General features: G+C 38.5%; 2 protein-coding genes across 2 annotated transcripts in view; one reads left to right on the plus strand and one right to left on the minus strand.

Moving 5' to 3' along the window:
* The window catches only part of OSBPL10 (oxysterol binding protein like 10), a 492,302-nt gene that overhangs the window by 330,949 nt on the left and 134,693 nt on the right, over positions 1-26,660 (plus strand). The gene's annotated exons all lie outside the window — the stretch shown is intronic.
* On the minus strand, positions 194-26,375 carry GPD1L (glycerol-3-phosphate dehydrogenase 1 like). Its single transcript, XM_021525870.3, has 8 exons — positions 26,248-26,375; positions 21,459-21,636; positions 20,590-20,730; positions 16,742-16,880; positions 15,503-15,615; positions 6,563-6,796; positions 6,049-6,155; positions 194-3,153 (listed from the first exon to the last, which is right to left on the minus strand). The coding sequence occupies exons 1-8, from the start codon at positions 26,298-26,300 to the stop codon at positions 3,057-3,059; spliced, it is 1,062 nt and encodes a 353-aa protein (XP_021381545.1). The 5' UTR covers positions 26,301-26,375; the 3' UTR covers positions 194-3,056.

A 26,660-nucleotide genomic window follows, 5' to 3' on the forward strand; every position in this document is an offset into this window, starting at 1 on the left:
TCAACAGAGTTGTATCACTAATGGAAAGAAAGAAAATGATGACTTCTGGACATCAAATAGCTCTTTTTAAAATTTATGTTCTTGCATAGCAATTTCATATATGCTATCATTACATACCACAACCAAAAAAACCTACATTCCATCAAGTGAAAATAATATTAATTGTAAAATGAGACAACAGAAACCAAAATGATTCCCAAGACAAAAATGTTTATTTGTACTAACTCTTCAAACAGGTATACATTCAGCATTTCTAAACAAAATCAGTACATATGATGAGGGCAAGTTGAGTAAGTATCATTAGAATGTAATGTCTTCCTTAGCATTTAAGTTCATAAACCAAGAATTAGTTACAAATTTATGACCCCCTTACACAGGGGTTAATGATTCCAGTAAAACTATCCGAGTACTAGGCAAAACAGAGTGTTTGCAGAGCAGGCTCATTCAGTTCCAGTACCATGTCACAGTCTTTTAATGAACAGTAAATGTTAGTGGGGGAAAAAAATACATAGTGCCAAGCTGAGTGTTCTCCAGCACTGAAAAGCAAATGCAAATAGTGAACTATCAACAGAAATTTAAATAAACTATTTTAGTTATTTTAGTTACTTAAACCTTATTTTTTGTCTGAAAAAAAAGAATATTGTAACAGACTGGAGGAAAGAATTCCATAAAAAACCTTTCTCTGGATTTGCCTTAGAATATAAGCTTCTCTACAAAACGAGAACAATTAAGATTTGAGACTTTCAGTGATAGAAGTAGTATTGGAATAATAAAGAAATAATTTAAAAATATATATTAATTTACCACATTTAGCTCATATAGCCCTTTGTGTATCTTACAAAATGCTGCTGTCCTACATACTGCATGTAAAAAAAAATGTTTATATATATAATGTATATGTACACATACAAAGCAAAAGCCACCAACTGGGTATTAAAAAACCAGAAAATAAACAAAGCATAAGCAAACACACTGAAAGTTACGCAGTAATGAGGAGTCTATGCTCCATGTGTGCGTTAGTATAACAGTGCTTCCAACCTTAAAATATCCTCTTAAACATCTATGCAGAGTGCTTGCTCCAAGTCAGCTCTACCAGTGATGTTCCCAACTGCCAAAAATGTCTGATGTCACTTAACTCCCAGCCATCTCTAGTGTTTAGCACTAAATCAGAAGTAAGGCAAAATAACTTTTCACATCCCTGAATATCTGAGGGACATTAATGAGATCTTCCAAATATTAATCCAAAATACAGGAGCACAAAAAAATGGTATCCCAAAATGGAAGGGTCTTCCTGTCTACAGTTGGGGAAGTTGCCCCAAGCTTCCTTATTTCAGAGTAATCCAGGCTATGTAGGTATGACAATTACTCTCAGGCATCCTCTTTGCTTTAGCAAATTTTGAATGACAGCCTAAAGTTTCAGGATGGGTGAGTACTCATGTTTTCTAGTCTAAAACCACCACTCAGAACAGTGAACAACAGTTCTGATACTGCTGCATGGATATTCAGAGCAGATGGGCAGTCTTGTTCTATAAATTCTAATGCCAAGCCTTGTCTCCCAGATGGAAGGAGTCCACTCTTAATGTGCCTAGCATATATTTTACCAAAAAAAAAACCCCACACATTAGTATACAAAAAAAGCAAAACAGATTTTACCTCTCTTCTCTTGCATCAATCTTAAAAAAAATCTAAAAGGACCAACCAAACCAATGTCCCCCCCTTAAACTTCATAAAATCACAAATTTTCCAGTAACAAATAAAATTAACCTCCCTCATAAAACAAGGATTCCTGAAAAAAACCTAATTGAGATTCCTGGGGAATAAGAGAGATGGATGCCTTTGAGAAGCTTTCTAGGAGATTAGTTGTAAAGGACTTGATTCAGCACCCACAGAAGTTTTGTCCAGTGAAAGAGTAACTCCAGAGCTGGGAAGGCTGGATCAGGACTACAGCCCAGTGGGAATGTGCCAGTGACTGGCAGGCACTAAAATGAATGCAGTCATAGTACTGGCATACAACCCTTCTGACAACACAAGCTGTGTTGTACCAAGGAATTCCCCTGACATTCCTTGGAGTCTTGTGTGGAGCCCAACACTTTGCAGCTAAGCTAAAAACACAGCAGAACAACTTGGAGCAGTGGATACCCAAGGCTATTCTTCATCACCCAACCAACAATAGCAGTGAAGAACAACCACAGGTAAAACAATAAAATGAACTGTAGACTCTAGGGTTCAGAACCCCCAGGTCAACACCTCTGCCTTGCCTTGGGGAATTGGATTCTAGAAGAGCCTAACAAAGAGGAATAGTAAGGGAGAAATGGAGAAATACAAAAATGCAAGGATTAAAAAACAGAAGGGGAGGCAATGATCCCCCTCTAGAATATTCCCTTTAAAACAGTGTAATTAAAAACTTTAAATTCACTTAGGAATTGGTTTCAAAGTAGCTTGACAATTTCAGCAACTTTCAAAAATCAAAATATTCTTCACTAGAGTTCATTGAAATATTCCTGTAGCCCCCCAAAAAAACTGCTACAACTTGTTTTGCATTAACATTGCTTAAATTAATATAGTCATAAGCATGCAAAATGTTAATATTTAATTGTGCATACAGAATAAAACAAAGTTCTAACAGATTCCTAATATTTCAAGATTACACACTTGATTCAGCCTCAGATCAAAACCATTGGGATTCTTCCCAGAGTGCCAGCAGATTTTGGACTAGGCTTTAATAGGAGACAACAGAGCATTGTGTTTCATGGTGTAGGAGCAAACTCAAAGTACACTTGTGTATATATAGACACCAGGCATGTAGTGCAACTTTCGTACTGTGTATCTTAGAAGAGTTGCATGTTAGCCAGGAAAAGGACAATGACCAAGCCAACACCGCGTGCTGTGCTGAACCAGGCTGGGGACCAAACACGGATACCCACTCAGAGACATTCATGTTGTTCCGGTTGCCTAAGAGCAGCTTTGAACAAAGCTTAATGACAGCTACATCCACTTGAACCCAGACACGAATTCGAAAGGCAGAAAGCTGCATCAGTACAACGGCCTGATGGATTTTACATGTGCTCTGGATGATTTTGAAGGCAGGAAATTATCTCTTTAACAGGTCTCCCTTCATAGCAAATTTGATACACAGCTGTGAAGAGTGGAAACCTGAGGAAAGAGGGTGGGGAAAGTGAACACAGTGTAAATTTGTTCTGTAACATTTTCTTAAATGAAAGAAATATAAAGGGGTGAGGAGAGGGAGGGGGAAAAGGGAGAGGTGGAAAAAATTATTTAGTTTTTGTTTGTCAGGTGTAAATGCTGGGCTTAAAAGCAGGGCAAAACTACAGAACCTTCATGTATCTCTGAAATAGTGTGACTCTCAGAAGCCTAGCTAGCTATAATGGAGCCTGAGACATTCATTATGTATGGCACAACCATAAAGGGATTTAAAAAATAAATTTAAAACATTTTTCCTTGTTGTTCTTACAGCAGTACCCATCTGTGGTTAAAGAGGATGACTGGCACATTCGTTATGCAGTACTTCTCAGAAATAACTTGATAATACAGAATGTGACAAAAAAAGACCCAGGAAGACATTGAAGGTCAAGTTTTTAATAAAAACTGAAAATTTAACCTGGATTTTGAAATACAAAATTCCACATCTACTTTTTTTCTTTTTTATTTTTTTTTAGATTGGCCAGATCTCAAACAACCTCCAAATTATTCAGGGTTATCTGATATTCTGAAGGTTTATTACAACCAAGATGCTTTACAGAAATTTCTATTTACTTTCTGTCCATCCCAGACAGTAAAAGCAGATAAGTTCAATTTTCATACAAAGCCTGGTAAATTTTAGGGATTGATCTGTTCGTCAAGTACATATACCACTTCATCATGGCTTTTTATACTGATGAATTTTAACCAATGGAAATAAAAAATAAGGGTCATTGGACATGGTGCAATAGTTAATTTCTGAGTGATTCAGAACACATCTGGACTAGGACCTTCTCCTCAGGAAATGTGTCCCACCAATCACTCTAAAGCTTTATCTCTAAAGCCCATTTCAGTGTTGAGCAGTACTGAACACCATGTATGATGGCCTATGCATTCTGCTGTCAGGTATTACATTGCAGTAACGCTGCTATCAGTACATCACCCCAAACTAAACCGACTTGAGTTTTGTTTCTACTTCATTGATGAAAAAAAATTATCATATAGCCACATAGCTGCTCTCTCAAATCCAATGCTAAACTGCTCACATTGCAAAACCCTTACTAGGAAATCTGCAGAAAAAAATTACACAATGACTTCTGCATTTCTTAACAAACCTCACTAACCACTCACTTTGCATGATGTACTGGGCTGAAGGGGGGTTATATTTGCTGTTGCCATAAAAGTTCACATGTAGGCATTAACAAAATTTGGTATGACCATGTGAGAGGTGACCACAAAACAGGTGAACCTTCTGAAGCAAAAGCAGGTTTCCCACAGGTTTAGGTACAGTACTTACAGTTACTTTAGGCAGTTACCGCTCAGCAAAGAAGCACCACTACTACAAACCACAACCTGATATCAACGTCCTGCTGCTTATCCCAGAGAGCATTACTGTGCACAGGTCTGCCACACTTCACATGGAGAAACCTGACTGCAGGCTCAGGGCCAGCAAACTCCAAAAGCATCTTAGGCCTGAGCACATCAAGACAGCAAGGACTACAACTGTTGAAAAAAAGCAATTGCACCACGAGTATCAACAGGCATCAACCCTGCTATCAAAGGCTCTTCTGAACTTTGACTTTTGCACACTTCTACATGGCCTTGGGAATCGCTTTTTAGGACCAAAACATTAAATTCTACCCTTATGAGACTTTTACCTCTTCACTTTGAAACCACGGTTGCTCCACTGTGTTTTATGTTTTAAAGCAGTAGTTCTTGAAAAACACTTTGAAAATTGCTTTCTAAAGTCTTGTTGAATGAGACCTTTCATGAAGAACTGACATATATATGTTGGCATAACAAAAAGAAATCAGCAACACTGTTTTCATGTCTTTTATTAAAAACACGACCCAAAATTACCTATAATGACCTCAAGTTGTTGTAAGATAGAACAGGATACAAAACAACACTCAGACACAGCATCCTGTTTCATTTAGGGAATCATAAACAGTAAAGAATGAAGCCAACATTTTAATTATTTTTTTCTGCAGTTAGCTTAATTACTGTACACTGAGGAGACAGACTTAGGTACCTTACAGCCAAAGATAATATTAAAACATTAATAATTTAATGCAGCTGATCCATTAAAACTAGACTTTAAAAATGCTTTTGGAAAAAAAAAGTAAAAAGGGTTGGTCTTTCAATTGGCAGTTTTTAAATTTCTGATTTTTCCTCTTTTACAAATAGGAACAGATAAATGTATCCCTTAATCTCGTAAGGAGACAACTGTGTGTGTGGCTATAGGAATCATTCATGTTCTGACTTGAATACAAGTGAACCAAGCCAGGACAATCTGCTTAATATACCACAAAAAACCACCCTGACCTACAGAGGCAGATGGGAGGTTTTATCCTACAGCAAACTGGAAGTCACATTAAGAAGGAGAACTGCAGTATCTAAGCTAGAATCCAAGTGGTGGAGGCAGTCAATCTATACAGATGATCACCAAGCTCCTCTCCTTGGAGGTAAGTAGTGAATTTCCTACAGTGAAATGAGATGTAGCGACTTTCACAGTCTCTTTAGGAAGCTCTACTTCTACTTTCATGCATTTTTTTTTTATATATTAAAACACACTTGCTGCACTTTTCTGTAGTAGCAGAAGGCAACAATACACTCTGCAAACAGAAGGACATTCACAAATTTAATGTCACACTAATAGCTCTATCTACACCAGTATTATTTTCAGATTCTATTCACTTCTCTTTTTGATTTTAACTTCTAATCTACTGTTATTACAGTGATTTTCTTTCTGGTTATTACTTTTATGAAGATATCAAAACCAAATATGCAGAAAGAATTATGGAGATAAAAAAGGGGCATGTGGAAATTGTTTTATCTGTTCTTACTCACTTGTCCAGCATTCCTTTCTGCTTCAGGATGTTATGCACTTCTGCAGAAGTCTGTGGTCCTTGGAGTTTCTGACCATTCAACATTTCTTTCTCTAATTCTTCAATAGACTAAGCAGCAGAGGGAAAAAAAAGAAAGCAAAGGAGAGTTATGATAAACTTTTCAGAAGCCTGACAACATAATGGATGGAAAAAAAAAGTTACTGAGAGGTTTTTTTTTTCTTTTTCAAAAGTAATCTTGAGTGAGCATATAGAATATTGTCCTATGTTCTTGTTTGTAAGTATTCTTAAATTTGCATCTCACAGGATGTCTTGTCTCTCAAGCTTTTGTATTTAAATCACCACCCACCCACCTTTTAATACCTTTACACTCATTCCAGCCAACTGATTCAGAAAACGAGGAAAGAGAAGGGTGCCCACTCAGTGAGCTACCATGACTCAGATAACTCTACTGTTATTCCAGCAAACGAGGAGTGGCAGTACTTATAGGAGCAGATTTCACCCTGTGAATTAGGTACCTTTCCAGTTTTAACGAATGCTTCTGCTACACGTCGATTCCGGCCACCGTAACACGTTGTGATGAGATCAGCAATGCCACAGCTCTCCAGGAAAGTGGCAGTAGAAACCTGTCCTTTGCAAAAAAATTTGGCAAAGGCGATCATCTCCATTAGGCCAAGGCGAATAACTGCAGCTTTGGTATTGTCACCGTAGCAAAGGCCATCACAGAAACCAGCTCCTACTGCTACTACATTCTATTAGGAACAGAAATGGGAAATGACTCAATTACTGCTTACAGATATCCTAAAGAATGGCAAACACCTTATTACTGAAAGACTAGGTTGTTAGTTTGGATTATTTTGGTTTGGCGATTTTGATATCTATGGGATAACCCAAAAAAAAAAAATTTTAAAAAAAAGGCAAAACATTTCTAAGGATAAGAACATAGTTAAAGCTCTAATACAAGTTGCCCCTGAGGCTGTGGAGCTATTACTATTGACCATCTTTAAGAACAATCAGGTTGCACTACACCCAAAAAAGGTTTTAGCTAGATTGAGCTACTCCTGACCTGAGGTAGGGGTGAAGTTAGATTGACATCCTATAGTCCCTTTATCCAGATTTTCTTAACAATTAAAGCAATAGTACAGCTAAAAAGCACTTAATCATTTCTATGATGACATGCTAAGGGACCAAATTCAGCCAAGCCAAGAGTACCCAACCCTTTTAAGTATACAGTTTCTATAACCATAACAGTTATTAAAGGATTCCCAAAAGGTTCATGACACAGGAAGACATCCATTAGCAAAAAAAAAGTTTGCTTTTTCCTTAGACTTGGTGACAACCTTCTACAAAGAACGTGCTGTTAACATTCAGCTACATGGTCCCTGTTTTGTTTACAGAACATAGATATTTGATGAGACACATTTGAGTGAAGTGACTATAAAAACTATTTTCTGGCTTCAGAGTCAGAGCAGACACTAGCCATGGTTCCACTATCCCCACTAAAAAATCCATCTAACACAACAAGCTCTACCAAAACCCTCCAAAGAAAAAGATAGCATTCTGACACATATATCAAACAAGGAAGGAATGAATGTTAATATCTTCCTGCATGCAACAGCAGCAGCAGTGATCTCAACAGAATGCACAGGAGAACCAACATGATGACTCCTAAAGTAGCACTTGATGCAGGAAAAAACAAAACAAAACAAAACAAAACAAAAACAAACAAACAAACAAAAACCCAAAAAAAACAAAAAAAAACCAAAACTTTATCTGTTGATGAAGAAAGAACAATAATCAGAAGATGTTACTGAAAACAACCACTGGTTAACAGCTGGATTGGTTTTGGACTGTAAGCACCACAAATGCCAGGCAGCTACAGAGCTGTGTGGCCAGTCACGGCTAGGTGACTCTGAATCACATGTGGCTAGAGGATCAGTCATTGCTTTTTGAACAGCTAGCTGAGGTCTAAAGGTGATCCTAAAAATTGAAGACAGATATCCCAACATTAGACCTGAAGCAGCCCCAGACAGTCTACTTTAAAATTTGGTCATTTAAATAATCTTGGCTTAGATCTTGGCTTTGGTGATTCAGCCAAGGTACATTTTCCTCAGACACCTCTTAGAGAGCAACATCTAGTATTTTTTTCATTTGATGCCAAAGCAAGAGGAAGTCAAACAGATATTTAAGTTTTCAGATGGGATAACCCATTCACATGGATTTTACATGTATGTCTAATCTGTAAGTATTTATCACTCAGCTAAAAAAACACAAACATGACTGAACAACCTTTGGGCTTTTTCCATACACTTCTTGAATACTCCCATACTAAAGCTTCCTCTTTCTTCCAGCTTTGTCCAGTTTGACTTTCCACTTTGAAGCAGTCTACTTGATCATAATTTACAATATGATTTTGCCTATGGTATTTTGTCATCTATTTGTACTTTCTGCAGTGTTTGTCTTTGGAGGAACAGAAATACTCTTTTAAGTAAGTTGTACCAAGACTAGTTACGTCTGAGGAAATGGGCTAGGGAATAAGGGAAGTTGTGAGTCAAACTCTAAAACACTGAGCTCCTTGTCTGTACAATGTTCCCATTGTATGTCCTTACACAGTTTGCAAATAATGAGGAAACAAGACAACAGATTATGCTCTAGAACACACCCCCACGCCTAGGAGACTCTTATATCCTGGCATAAGTATCCCTCAAGCCACAGCTGTTAATTTACAAGGTCTACCATCTGGTTTCATGTAAATCCTTCAAGAATCTCTGACAACTGTCTTGTACCTAATATACTGTAGAGAACTAATTATATCACTACTATTATATGTTATTCGAAGATGAGTTACCCCTTTAAAAATGACAAAAAATCTCCCAAAACTTACAACTCAGTTACCTTTCAGTCCCAAACAAGAGGACTGTTTGCTGTCCCAAAGCAGTTTGTTACTTGAAATCTCTGGCTGTAGCCACTAAGCTGAGCTTGTTTCAGGAAGATGCACGAGCAGAACGCAAATTGACACACAAGGGCCTAGTGGCACTATCACTATTGTGATCTTCTGAGAAGTACATGAGGCAGGAAGGGTGACTGACCTGGCAAAAACATCTTTCTGTATTTTATATGGTTGATTTTAAATGCTGCCACTGACAAAGACTACACCTGAAGTGTCCTGGTTTCAGTTAACTTCCTTCTTAGTTGCTGGTACATGCTGTGGTTTGAGTTCAGTGTTGATAACACACTGGTGTTTTGGTGGTTTGCTAAGCAGTGCTTACTTTAAGAAAGGAACTTTCTAGTGTCTCATGCTCTGCTAGCGAGGAGAACAAGAGTCTGAGGAGGGAGCAACATAGCCAGAAGAGTTGATCTGAACTGGCCAAAGGGATACTCCATAGCATAAAATGCCATGTCCAGTATATTGAATTAGAAAAGAAATATGGATATTGATCTAGTACCGATATCCAACTGTGACGGACAAAAAATCTCTAACAGTTTAAAGTTAGAAAGTGTATCTTTATTGCGATGTCGAGCAGTGTGTAGGATGGCTCCCAAATACACACCATGCCTCTCAAGTGATTACAGAGCCCTTTTATACATACAAGTATTGAATACCCAAAATACAAATACATATTCATAATTTTGGTACATCCCATTCCTTACTTTGTATGCTAATAATTTCAAAAGCTATTAAGCATGCGTAGTTTGTCCCCTGAAATGGGTTGGTGGTCCCTTTCATGAGGATGGGTCTCAAATGAGGACATAAATTAAGTCTTCCTCATTCTGACCTTTCTACCTTTTAAATGCAAATATGACAAATGAACTCTTGGTAGAACTCCCGTTTCTTGTCTTCAATTGGTTCCAGAACAGAGGAGGCCCAAAATTGTCTTATGTTCCTAAAAGCTATTTGTCAGTTTCTATATTCTTCATTATAAACCCAGCTAACTAAACATTGTGTTGACAAGCAATCAATTATCAGTTAACTACTAACCCTTAACTTCATCAAGGCCTACTCATTTATTTTAATTAACTCTAGTAAGGCTTATCTCTAACTAAAATCTTAGCTCCTTTAAAATCTCTAAATTTCTTAAAGTTTATGTTTCAATATAAACTGGAAGCAATGGGCTAGGAGCCAATAATTGCTGCCCGGGGACAGGCTGGGCATTGGTCAGTGGGTAGTGAGCAACTGTAGCGTGCATCACTTGCTCTTCTTGGGTTTTCACTCTGTCCTTCACTAAAATTACTATTACTACTGCTGTTCTTGTTATTGTATTTTCCTTTATTTCAATTATTAAACTGCTTGTATTTCAGCCCATGAGTTTTACTTATTGTCCACTCATTCTCCTTCCCATCCCTGATAGGGGGTAGGAGGTTACTGAGTGAACAGCTGTGTGATACGTAGTTGCCAGCTGGGATTAAACCACTGCATGAAGTTACAAAAATTCCCACAGATGCAGAGGATATGTATTTGTGCAAGAGGAGAGAGTCCACATTTCCATGAAATTAGAAACTGATTGTTTCTGCATGCACACATGGGAGTCTGAGAGCCCAATACGCAAGTGCCTACTGACAAACATGCTCCACAGGTTCAAAGATACTGTCACAATAACCCCAAAAGGACTGCAACACAATATTCCTCTTGGCCTGAGGCATTCAGAGCTCTCAAAATCACTACATGCTTAAGCAAACACACTTCCACAATCTTGGCATTAACAGCTTTTTGCATGAAAGCACACATCCTGTAACATGATTCACAGTGTGGTTTTAAGCAACTAAAGTACTTTACCCTAACAGATGAGTTGTTCTGGTATCCTGAAGCTGGTGTTAGTTCTAGTCCTAGTCATTCTAGAACATAAACAAGGAATGGATTTAGTTTTTTTTTTCACTAGGATAATGAAGCTATGCTCCAGAAAAGAAATGCTGATACTCACAGTATGTGTCAGAACAAACAAGAGAATGTGTCCTTTACTTGCACACAACCTGCTGCAAATATGCAAGAGGTCACAAATGCAAGGTCAACAGATGACCAAGAAAACAAGGACAAGTCTGCAGACTTTGCTGATAGATTGTTCTCCTATAGAGTCAGTCCTAAGAAGTATCCAATATCCAGTGTAAAGCATGTTTGTGGAGTGCTCATGAAGACAGCTTCAGCAGCCATTTCTGAGGCAACCATTTTCTCCATAATTAAATGGATCAATAAAAGAACTAAGCAGAAATATTATTTTACCTTCCTTGAGGCAGTGTCACAGCTCAGCATAGCCTGCTTTCCCTCTGTTTACACATGAACTTGGAGAAGCTCATTGCTTCCCCTGATGGCTGAGAAGAGGTCAAATGAAAAGACTCAAAAAATCAAAGACAGTACCAGCAGGACTCTTAGAGAGGTTAAATATAATTTGTTTGTTTGCTCCTGGTGAACTTGAATTTCATTTCCACTTAATCTCAAGAAAAATGAAAAAACTCTCACAATCAACTTTTAGAGTACCTACACTGACTATTCAACAGTGACTGCCCTAAACACACTTTGCAAGTAACAATGCTGAGTTACATAAACTGGTAAACAATAAATCCTCACTATACTTCTTACTTTACTTAAGGGTTAGCTGAAACTGGAAGGTTTAGATGAGCCTGAAACAACCTGAAAGGCAACCCAAGCTGCTGCTGCTTCTCCTTCCCACAGTAACCTTCATCTGTCTCGGTCCTTGGCTGCTGCCACTTGAGGGTTTTTAAGTCTCCAGATCCTGATCATCAGGCAGCTGGAGCATGGCTGTTTTTCCATATCAAGAGGTTAGATTCTCAATCCTCCTCCTCTCAACCACCCCTTGCACTGCTGCACTGGATAAGTGAGGTAAACTGAGGTATGGTTTATCTCTGAGATTTCAGCTACCAGTGTTTACATGGCCTCTCAAGGATGTGGCCACATTCGTACCCCAGCTCAGTCCTGCCTCACAATCTGTGCTACTTCTATCACCACACTGGCACAGATGGTAAGGACTCCAAGGACACCTCTGAGGTGATAACCTTGGGTCTATGCTGCTCTGCACTATCACATCCATCAGTATCCAACAGCACCTCAATATGTGAGCATAGCTGGACATACTATTTTTAGGTGATATAACCTTTAAGCATTTCCTAGGAAGGCCCATTCATCGTCTGGTAAATGGCAGGTGTACTTGTAGGTGGCTTTGAGTCATGCTGCCTGTAAAGCCAACTGGGCACCTTGAAACAACTATCCAAATTTCAACTTTGTCAATTTCTGTCCGCAACACTTAGAAAAGGTCAACAGACAAATGTGAAATGTTCACCAGCCCTCAAAAGAAAAAAATATCCTCACAAAGAACATGCCAAACACTTCTTGTTCCAACAGCCAGGTTACAGTAGAAAGCTGTTCCTCCTCAGTACTATCACATTTTGTAAAGTCACTGCCACAGTCTATTCAGCCAGTCCCCAAGCTGACACAAGACTGCTTTTTCATGGCACTGATTTCTGCACTTCACTATATCTATCTTCACCAGCCCATTGTCACAAATCTAAATACAGTAAATGAAGTAGATATTCTATACATATCCACATACAGATCCATATATAAACAGCAATCAAGCACATGTTCTCTTATAATCACCCAGCTGCACTACCTAATATTACAGTCTGAACTCAAATAGGCTTCCAAAACCAAATTTCAAACCTGTAATTATCATTGTACAGGAAAGCTGTCCTCAGAGCATTCTTTGTTACCCTTCTGTATTTTTCCCAAGCTTTAGGCAACCACCCACGCTGAAAATCTTCCCTGTTTAGAAAGGCTTGCAGAAATAAAAAGTGAGGTGGAGTACAGGCTTATAACAGCTAGTCCATTATGCCAGTAATAACAGAAAAGTCTCCTTTTCCTAAGCTGATATTTACAGAAAAGTACAGAAGCTGGAAGAATATACATGTCTTCCATAGTGCACTGTTTCTCATTCTTTAAATATCAACACAGGAATTGCTGTTACTATTTCCACATCCAAAACTACTGTCTGGACTGACGAGTTTGCCTGTTTACCCCTGTCCTCCTTGCTGTAGTTTCCAGTGCCACTACTGACATTTCAAATTGGCACTGCTATAGAAAGAGAGCAGAGCCTCTCATTTCATGCCTATGCTTCCATGCAACATGATACTGTCACCTTCTGAAATTGGAACTTCCTCCTTTCAGGAAGTTAAAGAAAGCTAATTTTTACTATTTTTTACTGAAGTAACTTCCCAGGTTTAACAAACTGTCAGCTGACTGAAGCTATACATTAGATTTTACTCTTTAAAAAAAAAGTCTACTTTTCAAATTTCTATTACAAAGACTATCAGACGAATGACAAAAAAGCAAAGCTCTTCTTGATACCCTTAGCAAATTATTCTCCTGATAGAAAATATGTACAGCTCTTAAGAAAAAACATTATTAATATCTGAGTTTTGCATTTTGCCTTGCATTATGGAAATAAAACCTTATCCATAGGTTTAATTTTAGCTTCTTTATTTTCTTTCAGACCCAGACATGCTCCCAATACATTAATAAAACTTTTCAATCTTTTGAGAGTAAAACAGCTCAGGACATTATTTACATGTTGCCACCACAAGATTTAGGATAAACTAGAAAGGGTTTTAAATGAAAAAATACTTAAAAAAATACTATTTTATTAATATTTTCTTTTGGATTAAGGCAGATCTGTATGTTTAAAGACATCACCTACACTAGAATGATGGGTCTATGACTCTTTATACCAGTTTTCCCTTTTAATTATGCAAGAAATCCACAGCACTTTTAAACCAGTTAATCTATCCTTAATTCACTTTTTGTTTAGACTTTATACCATGCATTTTCTGGAAATCTCAACTCAATTAACAAAATATACTGCAATCAATATGAAATGACTAGAGCACACAGAATATAAACACCTTTTCAGAAATTCAACTAGACAGTTCAGTCTGCAGGATGTATAATGAATAATGAAGTAGAAGAAAGCAATAAATCAAGGTTATAAAAATCCCCAAAAGTCTCACCTTAGTATATTTTCAGGACAAGAATAACAATCCATTTAAATTCTACTGCAATTCCAAATAAATATTGGTATCTTGCCTGACTTAGACCTTTATAGTGGAGTTTTGAGTGTCTACTGACTACCTGCCCAGTTTGATGGGCATGCTCATCTCTAATGCCCTTTCAAGAGATTTGTCTGAATGCAGACTTCCTGGGATAGAACTCCTCTATCAGACAAGAATTTAAGCTAGTCAGAAAACAGAAATCTCCTGAGCAGATTTCAAGAAAAATAAATCTGCAAAACTTTTTCAAGGGTCTATACACAGGGATTTCTGTTCTGGTAACCTCCCACATTACCAGAGCATTTTAAAGCAATGGCTGTGGAGCTGAATTACAAACTCTACAATCTCAAGAAATTTCTAACTATACAGTAACTCCAAAGCATGTTGCCTCAAAACACCTAATCCCATCAGTGCACAGACCCACAGAAACCTCCTCTTTCTCAGGCCTTCCAGTATGACAGCTGTCAAGATGAAATTAAGAAAATCAATATGACAAAAAAATGCTATTATATCTATCCAGTTACATTAAAACATCATTGCTTGGTATGGTAGCTTTGCAAGTCAATTAATTTAGTTTACACAAAATTTCAACAGCAAAACCAAAGGCAGACAAAATAATTATTCAAAACACAAAAAATAAATAAGTAAGTCAAAATAATTATTAAACCACTACATCCATCAGAAATTATTCAGGATAGGTATCAGATAATGTGAGCTACAGTAATGTTTGCTAGGGTGCCAAAAAACTAATGCCTCCCCTTCACAAATGGCTTGTAAATTAGCCTGAAAAATAGCCATTAAACAATCTTTTAAAGTTAGCCTTTGCTTCCTCTTGGCATCAATTTTGTTATGAAAAAATTTTGGATGAGTAACTGTCCAAAATAACTTTTTTCCTATTCAGGTCATTTCTGTATGTGGTTATCCACACAAATCTTATGTAGTATATGTCCATAAAATATAAAACATGAGTGCTCACATTGCTTCAGTCAATGAAGAGGGGGATAATTTTGTCAACAGATAGGAAGCATTAATGCCAACTTCCTTCTCCCTTTCTTTTGATGAACACACTCTTGCAAAAAGAAAAAGGGAACTAAAATAGACTTAGAAACATGCCAGCCAGTTAGATGAAATCAATACGTGCTTCATGACTGTATCTAAGTTAAGTGGAAGATGTAGAAAGAGAACCTGGCAGATGGTGAGACACAGATCTAAAAGCCAGCTCTCAGAAAATGCTGCTCCCTCATTTCCCCTCTGGTTCTTCTGGAAATGTTATGTGGCAGTTTTACATATTATATAAAATACAATGAACATATTCTTTTTAATGGAAATAATCTCTTTTTTTTTTTTTTTTTTTTTACAAGGATCACTATTTCATCTGTGTATCACCTGCAGTCTGATAATCTTACCTTCAGAGCACCACACAGCTCAACAGCATCTGCATCGTCTACTACAGTTATTCGGAAGTTGGGAGTCTGCAGGAGTTCTTTGAAGAGAAGGCCATTTTCCAAGATTTTGCAGCCTATTGAGAGAGAGAAAGGAAAACTAAAAAAAAGGAATAATTTATTTATATGTTATTTAGCCTTTCTTGTGCAAGCCAAAATGCCTAAAAGCAAAGATAAGGTTGTTCTATCTCAATCCTAAACATCATCCCTGTTCTCAGGACTTTTTCACAATTTATTGTCTTCTCAACAACAGGTTCTAAATAAAAATTCCATTAATTCTGTACACACTGTCCATTTTTTGATCACTGTATTTAAAAAGAACAGCAAATAATAAAAAAGGATGAATTAAGAATATAGTAGGAGCAATTCTATCAATTATTTCTAAGTCAACACTCCAGAAAAATACCTAGTGATAGAGGTATGTTAAACCTGCTTTATTAATCAAGCATGCTGCCTCTGACAATTGTTTCTCAGCACTAAGATGTTGTTCAACCATTCAAAATTAAGTTCAGTGCAAAAACTGTGAATGAGATATTACAAAACTAGTAGTGCACAAAACTCTAAAAATTAACACTAAAAAAACCCCATAATATGAACTCTGTGCTATGAAGTATGAGTACCTGTATGCATATACACATACACATGCCTTTCTAGAAACTGTAAAATCCAAGACTAGGCACATGCTCATGCTGCAAAGGTGTTCAGACACCAACACAGAATTAAAACAATTTCTAGTTTTTGTGGGAATTAAGTATTTTGAGAGATTAAAACAAGATACCTTAAAAAAACAAACAAAAAAGTCAAACCAAAACAAACATGCATGAAAGCACCATTTTTTACAATAGCACCTGAGCTAGAGAACAGAATTTATAATTGTTTGTCCATGTAAAGCCATTCAGACCCAAGAAAAATCTTAAACACAGTAATAAAATGAAGCATCTTATTATATGAAGGGTGATAAAAAACATGCTTGTATTTCACATACTAAGGTTATAATCCCAGTAAGAAGAGGTAAAACTGTGGTCTCTCTCCCTCTATTCCCAGTATTGTCCTAGTACTTTTGGAAGTATAAACATTCTAGGAAATTCAACCAACTTCTGGTAACAGTCAGGTAATGTTGAAAACAGTGAAATTTGAGCTATTTGATGTGTGCCTGTGAGTACAGGTGCATGTTTTCAATATTCTTACAACTTGGAACAGTACCTATTGTGGTTTCACAGAATTTGTCTGCTGCCACCTCATTGGCAATGTTAGCTCCCATCAGCACACTGATGTCTATTCCCATCTTCTCTCGAATTGTGTCAGAGATCAGTTTGAGTCCCTCCGGGCCTTGATCTATTCCCTGCAGCCAACATTAAATGGAATTACTAAAAAGTCATTCATTAGGCACAGTAGAGATGCAAGCAGAACACAATTAGTCTTGTCCACAGGTGAGAAGTAAAACAAGGACTATTCAGACAAAGACTAAAGATGACAGGAACACTATCACAGGCACTTCTGCTATTTTGACCTCTCTAGGATGTCTTAGAATTATAGGAGGTAGCACCTTAAGATTTAGGACTAAACTCTAGATTATGAAACCAGTTTTTATTCCATCCTCAAAGACCTGATTCCAAAGAGTGCTGAACATTCTGTTTTGTTAGCTCAGAAATCAGGTGCTTATTATCAGTATATCTTTAATCAGTGAAGCATAACCAATCCATCAGTTATGAACCAGACCTGAATTTGGATTTGAAATTGCACTGAAACTCAAAAAATGACATCTGAATAATTTGTCTTGTGAAGAGATATCTGAACTGAAATATCAGAGGCAGGTTCCCCAGTGTATAACACCAATAACAGTTTAGCAGTAGAAATACAAATGGAACAGCCATTCACAGATATGTAGAAAGCTAAACAACTGAGAATAATTTAACTTATAAGGATATTTTAAATCTGTATTTATAATGCACTCTTTACAAAGTGTGAAAAAAAGGGGAGAAATAGGGCCTTAGGAAAGATCACCCCACATATTAATGCTGCAGAGAGGAAGAGAGTCTGGTACCCTGAACTGCCTGAACTAGAACTCCACACGAGACCACCTTCTTCCCATAAAACTCATTTCTCCCAGCCTGCTAAACACATAATCCTTTTCAGCTTTTATTACAGGGGTATGGCAGACCAGTTATTGAAATAGCCATTCTTTCCCACAGTATACCACCTTCCATACAATACTTCTTTAATGCTGAGGATTTGATACTTTTTGGGAATTAGTAATTTTGAATTATGATTTATAGGCAAAAAGTGTGATCCTGTATTACTTCCATATACACATATACATAAACACTTGTATGCTGCCAATAGTGATACTTCAGGCAGGTGGTAATTTGCATTTCCACAGGTTAAAGGTGCTGCTGCTTAAGTAACATGATGAAATGAAGAGACATGCAGAAATGCCTGTACAAAACCTGCCAATTAAACTAATGCTTGCATTTCTGCATTATTTTTCAATCTGCACAGCTAATTAATGCACAACTCTGCTTTCTCATCTGTAATGAACCATACAGAAACAACTTGAAAGCAAGCATACAATCAATACATGTTGCATTTTTCCCCTCACAATGCCAAAAATGTCCCCACAAAATAACTGCAAGGCTCCTCTTCCTAAGCACGCAAATAATAAACAGAAAAGCATGCACACATTGGGAAAAGCTCCAGAAATGTAAATACCTACACAACAATTATTCATGCAAGTTAAAGGAGACCAGAAACGCATAGATGTCTGCTCCATTGTGAAACAGATGCAACTCCTGACAAAGTCAAGGTGAGCTGTACCTATTTATTGTAGAGGTAAATCTAATACAGAATGACAGAATAAAAACCAAACATCCCTTCCTCCCTACAAAACCAAGGTTCCATCATGGGCATTTTCCCTGGGCAGCAATGGTCTGCAGGCAATACAAGCGACCTTACTGCTTGCATTCTAACATGCCCGTCAGAGCAATCCCTGGAGCCTGTAAGAGGGAAATGAAAAGGAGGCTGATGTTGAGGTTGCTGAAGAGTATTTTGAATGACTTTCAGCTACCCTGCATCCTGAGTTCACTGCTGTACTGCACTCTAAGTTTTATATGGTTCCTCTCCCAACAGCCACACAGTCACTTGTAACGTTTCAGACAAGTGACTTGTAAGGTTTTAGACAAAGAGCTAATGTAAAGCAACACAGATGCAAATGTTTCAACGGAAATGCCTATTAACCAGCAGACAAATGTCTTTATTTCCCAAAGACTCAGTTTTATTGTCATATTGTCAGATATTAGGCTCTGCATGAAGATTAGACTGTCTGAAAAAAAAAAAAAAAACACTAGAAGATGACACACCGCTAACTTGACAACCAATTTAGAAAGCACAGAAACAAGATGTCCCACAAATCACATTTTTCAGAGCAGAACTGCACTTTAAGTATCAGAGTTAACACAAGCCACTTTAACAGCATTAGCATTGAGCATGAGACCCAAAAACTATGACACTGATGAAAACAGCACGCCTAGAGAATATGCAAAAGTAGAGGAAAGAATGTTGCATTAAATCTCTGCCCTTTCTTCTCAAATGATACTTCTAATGATGTTATGTTATGCCTTTTTAGTCACGCCTTTTCATAAAAACTGACATGTACTTTCCGTTCTCCTGCAAATTATTAAGGGGCCTCGCAGCATTTCTTTGCAAAGGCTGCCTATGGATGCAGTGCTGCGTCCATATGTGACAGTGGGAAGCTGCTCAGTAACCAACTCTGCACTGCATGGCAAGTGCCACAATTTCACTTCCACCACTACACTAAGCATGGATTTCTTGTTTTGCTGGGGGTTTCTGTCTGTTTGGAGTTTGGCTTTTTTTTTTGTTGTTTGTTTGTTTTTGGTTTTGGTTTTTTTTGTGTGTGTATGTCAAATATAGCCATTAATTCCAAGGGAATATAGGCCCAGGACCCTGACTTCACGTATGTTGACATAAATCCTTATTTAGTCCATCAATTTAATTAGTTACTCCTATGACTAGAAGAATATAAATCACATTTAGCAAATGAAAGAAGAATAAAGTTTATCTTGCACACTTTTAACAATGCCTTATTTTACCCTTCTAAAATATGAAGAGTTTTTCTACAATTTGGAGCAAGAACACTTTGGAAGCATTACTTTTTCATACCTCTCACCATTACACCAGTCAGCAATGACAAAACAATAGATTTTGTGAGCTTTGTTAGACAAACTAAAGAGACAAGCTTGCCTTATGCAGTGATAGGGGTTTTTTGTTCTTTATTGAGCATAGATCCATAAATGTATGATTTTAAAGAGATGACAGGAAACAAGGGAATGTGTGCTGAGAAAATGGCCTACAAAGCAACAACAAACCAAAATCTTCCAAACCTTGTGGGAATAGCTTATTATTTCCAGCTAAACATACAGAGGAAAAAAGCCCACCCACCCAAAAACAATCCCAAAAATAAGCTAATCCACATTTTTATATTTTTCTGCCAGCAAAACTGTAAACACTCCAGTGAAATGCCTCCCATCCCACACCTCTGCCCTTTCCTATTTCCTATGCTCAAACTGCCTTTGGACGATGCTGAACAAACTCTCTTGTTGTAACATAATATTTGACATGAACAAGAGCACTATCCTTGCAATCACATGAAATTCTCTCAGCAGTTCTTGAAATGATCAACTCAGCATGTGGGATGTGCATTAACAAACAAAGCATTATGCTTGTGCTTTGCTCTTCGTCTAATGATGCTTTTGGAAATAACAAATAAAAGACTGGAAAGCTTAGTGGTGCAAAACATATTGACTCCCTCTTTCTTTCTAAAAGTCTTGTGAAGAGCCTCATTCTCCTCTTCCTGCAAGTGCTGCGTAACAATCCACTAATGACCAAGACAAATTCTAACTTTACACCTAGAAAGGTTTAATGGACCAATCAAGTGAATAATACACGGAGACTCTGAATATCAAAATATCAAGTCATCTTGTCTTAGAAGATTTCATGACACATTCTCAGTTATTAATGCACAGTATTTATTGTACCTTTATGAGAGTTATGCCAAGGGCTTTCCTGGGTACTAGTCCTGTGATTTCTTCGCAGACTTTATGGATGTACTGATGAGGAATGACAAAAACCAGCAAGTCTGCATCCCGTACCGCTTCACGGAGATTTGGGATAGCAACCTGTGTAGTTATGGGAGAGAAAGGCTGCATAACTTTTCAAAATTAACACCACACAGAAGTGTTATCTGATAAAAGCAGAATCACAGAATCAATTAGTTTGGAAAAGACCTCTGAAATCATTGAGTCCAGCCCTGGAACAAACATCACCCAGTCCACTGGACCACAGCACTGAGTGCCACATCTAGTCCTTTCTCAAAACCTCCAGGGACAGTGACTCCACCACTTCCCTGGGCACCCCATTCCAATGTTTAGTCACTCTTTCTGTGAAGAAATTCCTCCTAATATCCAAACTGAATCTCCCCAGTTTGAGCTTGAACCTGAGCAGTTTGGTCTCATGCTGAATGCTACAAACTACTGCATTTTGTCACTGAAAAGAAACACTAGCATAGACTTCCCAGACCAATAGCTCCAATACAAGGCTGACCAATTTTTTTTTTTTAATGGGTATAGTCAAAGCTGTTAATCTCGCTCTTATTTTCACATTTACTTTCTTGTAAAGAAATTGAAGTAACATAAAGACCAATCATGATAGGAAGAAAGAGTGCATTGGATTTACTTAACTGCATAATTACATAATTTTACTTGTTCAAATTTCTGATGTCATCAGTAAAATAGCATAGTCTGAAATATTATAAACCCTAGAGGTATTAACAAAACAAATTTCTAACTCTATAGCACAAGCAATATTCCCTCTGCTCCATAACTATAATTTAGATTTTGAGCCTTACCACATTATCTGGCAGCTTGTATCCAGGGAGATACTTTATATTTTCATGGTCCTTATTTATGATATCTGTCAGTTTTCTCCCATTAATATTCTCCTCGAAGACCCACATGTTCACTGTAGAAGCAAACTTCTGCAATTTTTTAACATTATTACCTATTATTTTGGCAACTGCAGAACCCCTGTACAAAAGAAAACAAAAATAGTCTTAAAAAATTATGATGTCTATAACTGTACAAAAAAAGACTTTGTTTTCAAAACAAGCACAAATTAACAGATATTTGATCAGCTACCATACAACATTTTGATCTAGTAAAATAAGTGGCAAAATACGCTAGGCATTCACACCTGGTGCTTTCTCTCAACTACAGCTAGAGTAGGCTGGACTGAAGAATTTACTGAAACATCCTTACTTATTTTGTTTTCTGACTGGCTATCCACTGAGAGTTTAGGTTACTGTATCTTCCCCAATCAAAATAATTGTATCTTTAAAGCTGAGGTAAAAGTGGCATACTAAATTTTATTAAATGTGTCATTTTCACCTTTAAGAGATGAGAAGCTTCTTTGCTAAGACTCATAAGTTGTTGTACAATACTGATACTGATACTTGGCATTGAAACCCAAGAATCATTTATATGTTGCAGAAGTTATAAGCTTCATGGCTGTGCAGCCAATCTCGGAGAACTTAACTATTGCAACAGCATCCTCTGAAGCTGCAGGGAGACAAGTCCATTACTGTTACACTCACATTCTCCCCAAGAACAGCATACAGTAAGATCTGTATTACAGTGATCAATTTTACTTCTTAAATCTCTAAGCAATAATGAAAATAATCACAATTACGAGAGGAGGAACAAACACAATCTTCCCTTTCATCATTCTATTATACCTGTTAACCTAAATTCCTTTCTTGGGATAGGAGACAATTTCATAATTACTGATAACCTACTAAGGAGGAACAAACATTTTAAAGAGATGCAATAAAAATACCGAGTCATTGATCTGAGGCTTACATGTGTGTGTGCATGTATGTGAGTAAAGTGCACACTTTATTAGGAAGTAAGAACACTAACTTTTCCAATCTAGTTATACCCATACAATCCCCTTAATTTATATTGTCTGTTGCTTATAACAAACCCATAGCTGGCAACTGAACAAAGTGGGTTCATTCTGCTTCAAGAGCTTTTGATGTGGCACAGCTCATTGGGCTGGATTAAAGATGTGTGCTAGCACATGGCTAAGGTCACTTTCTAAGTAGCAGCAGAAAAAAATTTAGTACCCTAAGGAGACCTTTTATAGTCAAACCATAAAACTGTGTGTCTTAAAAGACTGGAATTTACTTCTCTAATAGCATTTCACACACTAAAAATGCCCCTGGGTTCAGAAGGTGATACAGAAGACAATTGCAAGCCATTTCTTATCAAGCTCGTCCAGCATGGTTTCTGCTATACTGGTATACAGCTCACCAGCTCAGCCTCCAAATGTCACATCCATACAATCAGCAGACCGTGTATTCAAGACATGTATATGTGTTCCTCAGACAGTGCTTGGAGTTCCTTAAGCAAAAGCACATTTACTCCTACAGATTTATATACAAAGTTGGGATCCTGGCAAACCCACTGCCTTCTGTTTTGAATGTCACTACATATTCTCTGTGCTTGCTGGTGACAGAGTAAGACAGAAATAACTGAATCAGCAACTCTCTGACTGGGATTTTCAGTCTGCCAGCAGAAAGTCTGGCAGTGTGTACTACTTACGTGAGATATTAATTCCATTACTATTTAACACTTAAATGCCTGAGTTGTCTTTTTTTTTTTTTTTTTTCCCACCCTTTGAATGCAGTATTAAGAAACGTGAAGATTTGTCTAGTCTTAGTTTCTGAATTCAAGAAGATTCCCCTGATTGGCTCCTTTGGTTCATCATTTCCCATGATGCTGGAATCACTCTTTCAGGACCATTTCACAGTTGGTCTGCTTTCCTCTCATCACTTTTCAACTATAGCACAAGGCCAAAAAGCTCCTTGACTTGCCCTGATAATAGCAGTAGTAGTGGAGGTCACAACATGCAAGTGGAAATTATATAATTATCTGGCTCTACCACTGTCCCTGTAAAATCACCTCAGTTAAGCCACAGTTCCTCCCAGTTTCCTACAAGATCCTAGATGCATAAACCCCTCTGTCCAGTAACTTTCCATCTCTTCCCAAATTTTACAGTTTCTGTTTAAGTTTGGTAATTACGTTACTTAAAGACTGGTTCTAAGAAAACAGTGAGGGATAAATTCTGGCTGTACACACATTATTAACCTGCCCTGGAAGTGGTAGCAGAACAGGCTACAGTACATGATCAAGGCAACGCTTGCAGTGCTTTAAATTACTCTGGGCACTCTCCTGGAATCCCACAGCTCCAAGGTATATTCCCAAGGTGTACTCTCTCAACACTCCAGACACCTTACTTTATCCCCTGTCTTAAAAGATCCTAATAGAATCTCTGATCCACCAGCTGAGAAACCCTAAAAGGGCAAGGTCATCAGACAGCACAGCTCCTACTCTTCTATGCTGAGCCATCTGTCCTGTCCCATGATCTTCCCTCAGGTGTCAAGTGACCCCTGCCAAGTCAACTTCATTGTTAAGGTGACCTTCTTGTAGCAAACCAACCAAACACGTCTGACTGGAAGCAGTTATTCAACCAAAGTAGCTGGCTTAACCCTTCTAAAGCTACTGTCCTGCCAAGTTCCTTTAGGGTTTTTTTCATCCCAGGTATAGGTTAAAGAGCTATGAGAAGACTTGTCTGATGGAATCACCTCACACAACACCCCTAAATCTACTGTCTCAAAACTGCTCAAGATGCCAAACCCCACTCAGATAAACTACTTACATGCCTACAATTTAGGCACCAACAATCACACACCCTTATAATTCAGGCTTTAGAATCCCCAAATATCAATAATCAGAAGTTTACAAATGCTTCAATTTCTTTCTCATTACCTGCTTTAATGCATTAAATACTAATAATTAAATATTTTAGAATGGCAAGCTGCAGTTCAAAAGGCACTTACAAGGTATACAAATGTAGTCCAATTTAGTTCAATGATTACACATACTACTGAATCACAGTGCTCTCTGCAGTCAGGGTTTGGTGTCCATCATCCCATGGACTTTGAAGAAGAAAGCACCTACCTCTCCAATAATTACAATTTTCAGTTTTTGATTACTTCGGTTTCTGCTTTACTCACATGAAAAACCCTACCATTACATATGAAAGAAGCCGTAAGTTATTTAAATACATTTATTCCCAAAAGAAAGAGAGAATGCTACTATCAGGCAGCAACTTTTTTCTTTCTCTCAGCACAAGAGATATGGGCATTTTGCCACCAACCCATCCTATTAGGCAGGAACTTTTCTTATTTATTAAACTGATCAGCTGAAGTGAAAACAAAATACATTTGCATGTGGTTGTTGCTAGTAGGCAGTATCTACAAATCCTTTTGCATCTGCAACTGTTTCACGGTGAATCAAATACAAATGCAGTCAAACTTCTTGTGAAACTTTTTCTAGACTTCAACTATAGAACAACAGCCACCACACTCCTAAAAGACAAGATCTAATTGCATAATTGCCTTGTGACATATAGTGCAATGCACACGTTTTACAGGCTGGTGCAAGGAAAGCAAGAGATACTGCACTGAAACATCCGCCATTCCCTCAACAAGGGGATCACAAAGAAAAATAAAACTTGGCAGCTCCTGGTATTTTTAACAGCAGCAAAAGCCAACTGCATGGAGTGGGCAGGGGTGAGGAACAAGTCTAAGATCATCCTGACAAAAGACTGGCAAATTTAGTTTAATAGAACACAGTGCCTTGCTCTACACGGAATTCCTCTCGAGTTTAATGTCTTAAAACCCAACGCTACCTGAGTAATGTGTGCTTAGCTTTAGTAATTGGAAGTGACAAACTGTGAAGACCTATTTCTATAACACATTGTACTTAATTTATTCACTGTAAAGAGGGATCTGGTGTAAGAAAAAGAAATAACTAAAGAAGACAAAGGGTTATTAAACAGGATACTCCTCTTGAAGAATGATGCCAAGTAAGTCTATTGCTTTCAGCGGATGAAGAAACAAGTTTATTTAAGTCTAATTATAAACTAGAGATAGAGACAGCAATAAAACCTTGTCTCAAGCTCTCAGTGTGCCTCAGCATAATCAGTTTGGGAAGAAAAGAAAAAAGAAGGTATTTGGCATAACCTAGTATCTCGCAATTCTTTTTTGAGCTGTCTTTGAAAATAGGCATATAGGAACACGGAAAACCCCGAACAACATCGTTGTAGACAAGTGAGGTTGTTAGTAAAGATCTACGAGCAGGGCGTAGTTGGAAAAAGAAATTAAATGTACAGTATCTTTCATGTCTATGTCATCTGTTATCGGACAAAGCACACAACAAATACCAGGTTAAAAATATCCTAGAACAACTTCTTCGCAGGACACGCGGCTGGTTACAAGCGCTAAACTGCGTGCTCGATTCTGCCGCTTCTTCCTCCGAGTACGTCAGGGCAGCACCTCCGCTCCGAGGGAGCCGGGCACGACGAGCCCCGGGCACGGCAGGAGGAGCCCTCCCGCACGGAACAAGCGTGACCCAGAGCCCGCCGCGGCCCGGCGGCGCCGCGCCCCACCGCCGGCACCGAGGGGACCGCGGCCGGGCGGGAAGCGCCAGCAAGGCCCGGCCGGGCACCGCCTCCGGGAGCGCCGCGCCGCGGCGGCGCCGAGGGGCCCGCCTGCCAGCGGCCGCCGCACTCACCAGTTGCCCGAGCCCACGATGCAGACCTTGAGGGGGCTGACGGAGAACGACATGGCAGCGCCGCCCGCGCCCCGCCGCAGCGGCCGAGACTCCGTGAGGCGCCCGCCCCCCGCCCGGGCATCGGCCGCTCTCCCCCGCCCCTGCGGCCTGACGGGAACTGTAGTTCCGGGCCCGGCTCTGCCGAGGGCGCGGCGCCTCCCGTGGGGGTAAACGGACCCTCGAACACAGCAGGCAATCCCGCAGGCACCGTGGCATATCGCAGAGCCACAGAATCATTTAGGTTCGAAAAGGCTTCTGAGAGCATTGAATCCAACCTATGGCCGAACACCACAACTGAGCGTGGCACTGAGTGGCCACATCCAGGCTTCCCTTAAACGCCTCCAGCGACGGTGACTCCACCACCTCCTTGGACA

The sequence above is a fragment of the Lonchura striata genome, chromosome 1, assembly GCF_046129695.1.
Source record: "Lonchura striata isolate bLonStr1 chromosome 1, bLonStr1.mat, whole genome shotgun sequence".
Taxonomy (NCBI): Eukaryota; Metazoa; Chordata; class Aves; order Passeriformes; family Estrildidae; genus Lonchura; species Lonchura striata.

Coding starts and splice junctions, on each gene's coding strand:
- GPD1L (XM_021525870.3), bottom strand. CDS start 26,300: ATGTCGTTCTCCGTCAGCCCCCTCAAGGTCTGCATCGTGGGCTCGGGC. Junction 21,637..26,247: donor ATCGTGGGCTCGGGCAACTG/GTGAGTGCGGCG, acceptor TCTTTTGTACAG/GGGTTCTGCAGTTGCCAAAA. Junction 6,156..6,562: donor CATTCGTTAAAACTGGAAAG/GTACCTAATTCA, acceptor TCTGCTGCTTAG/TCTATTGAAGAATTAGAGAA.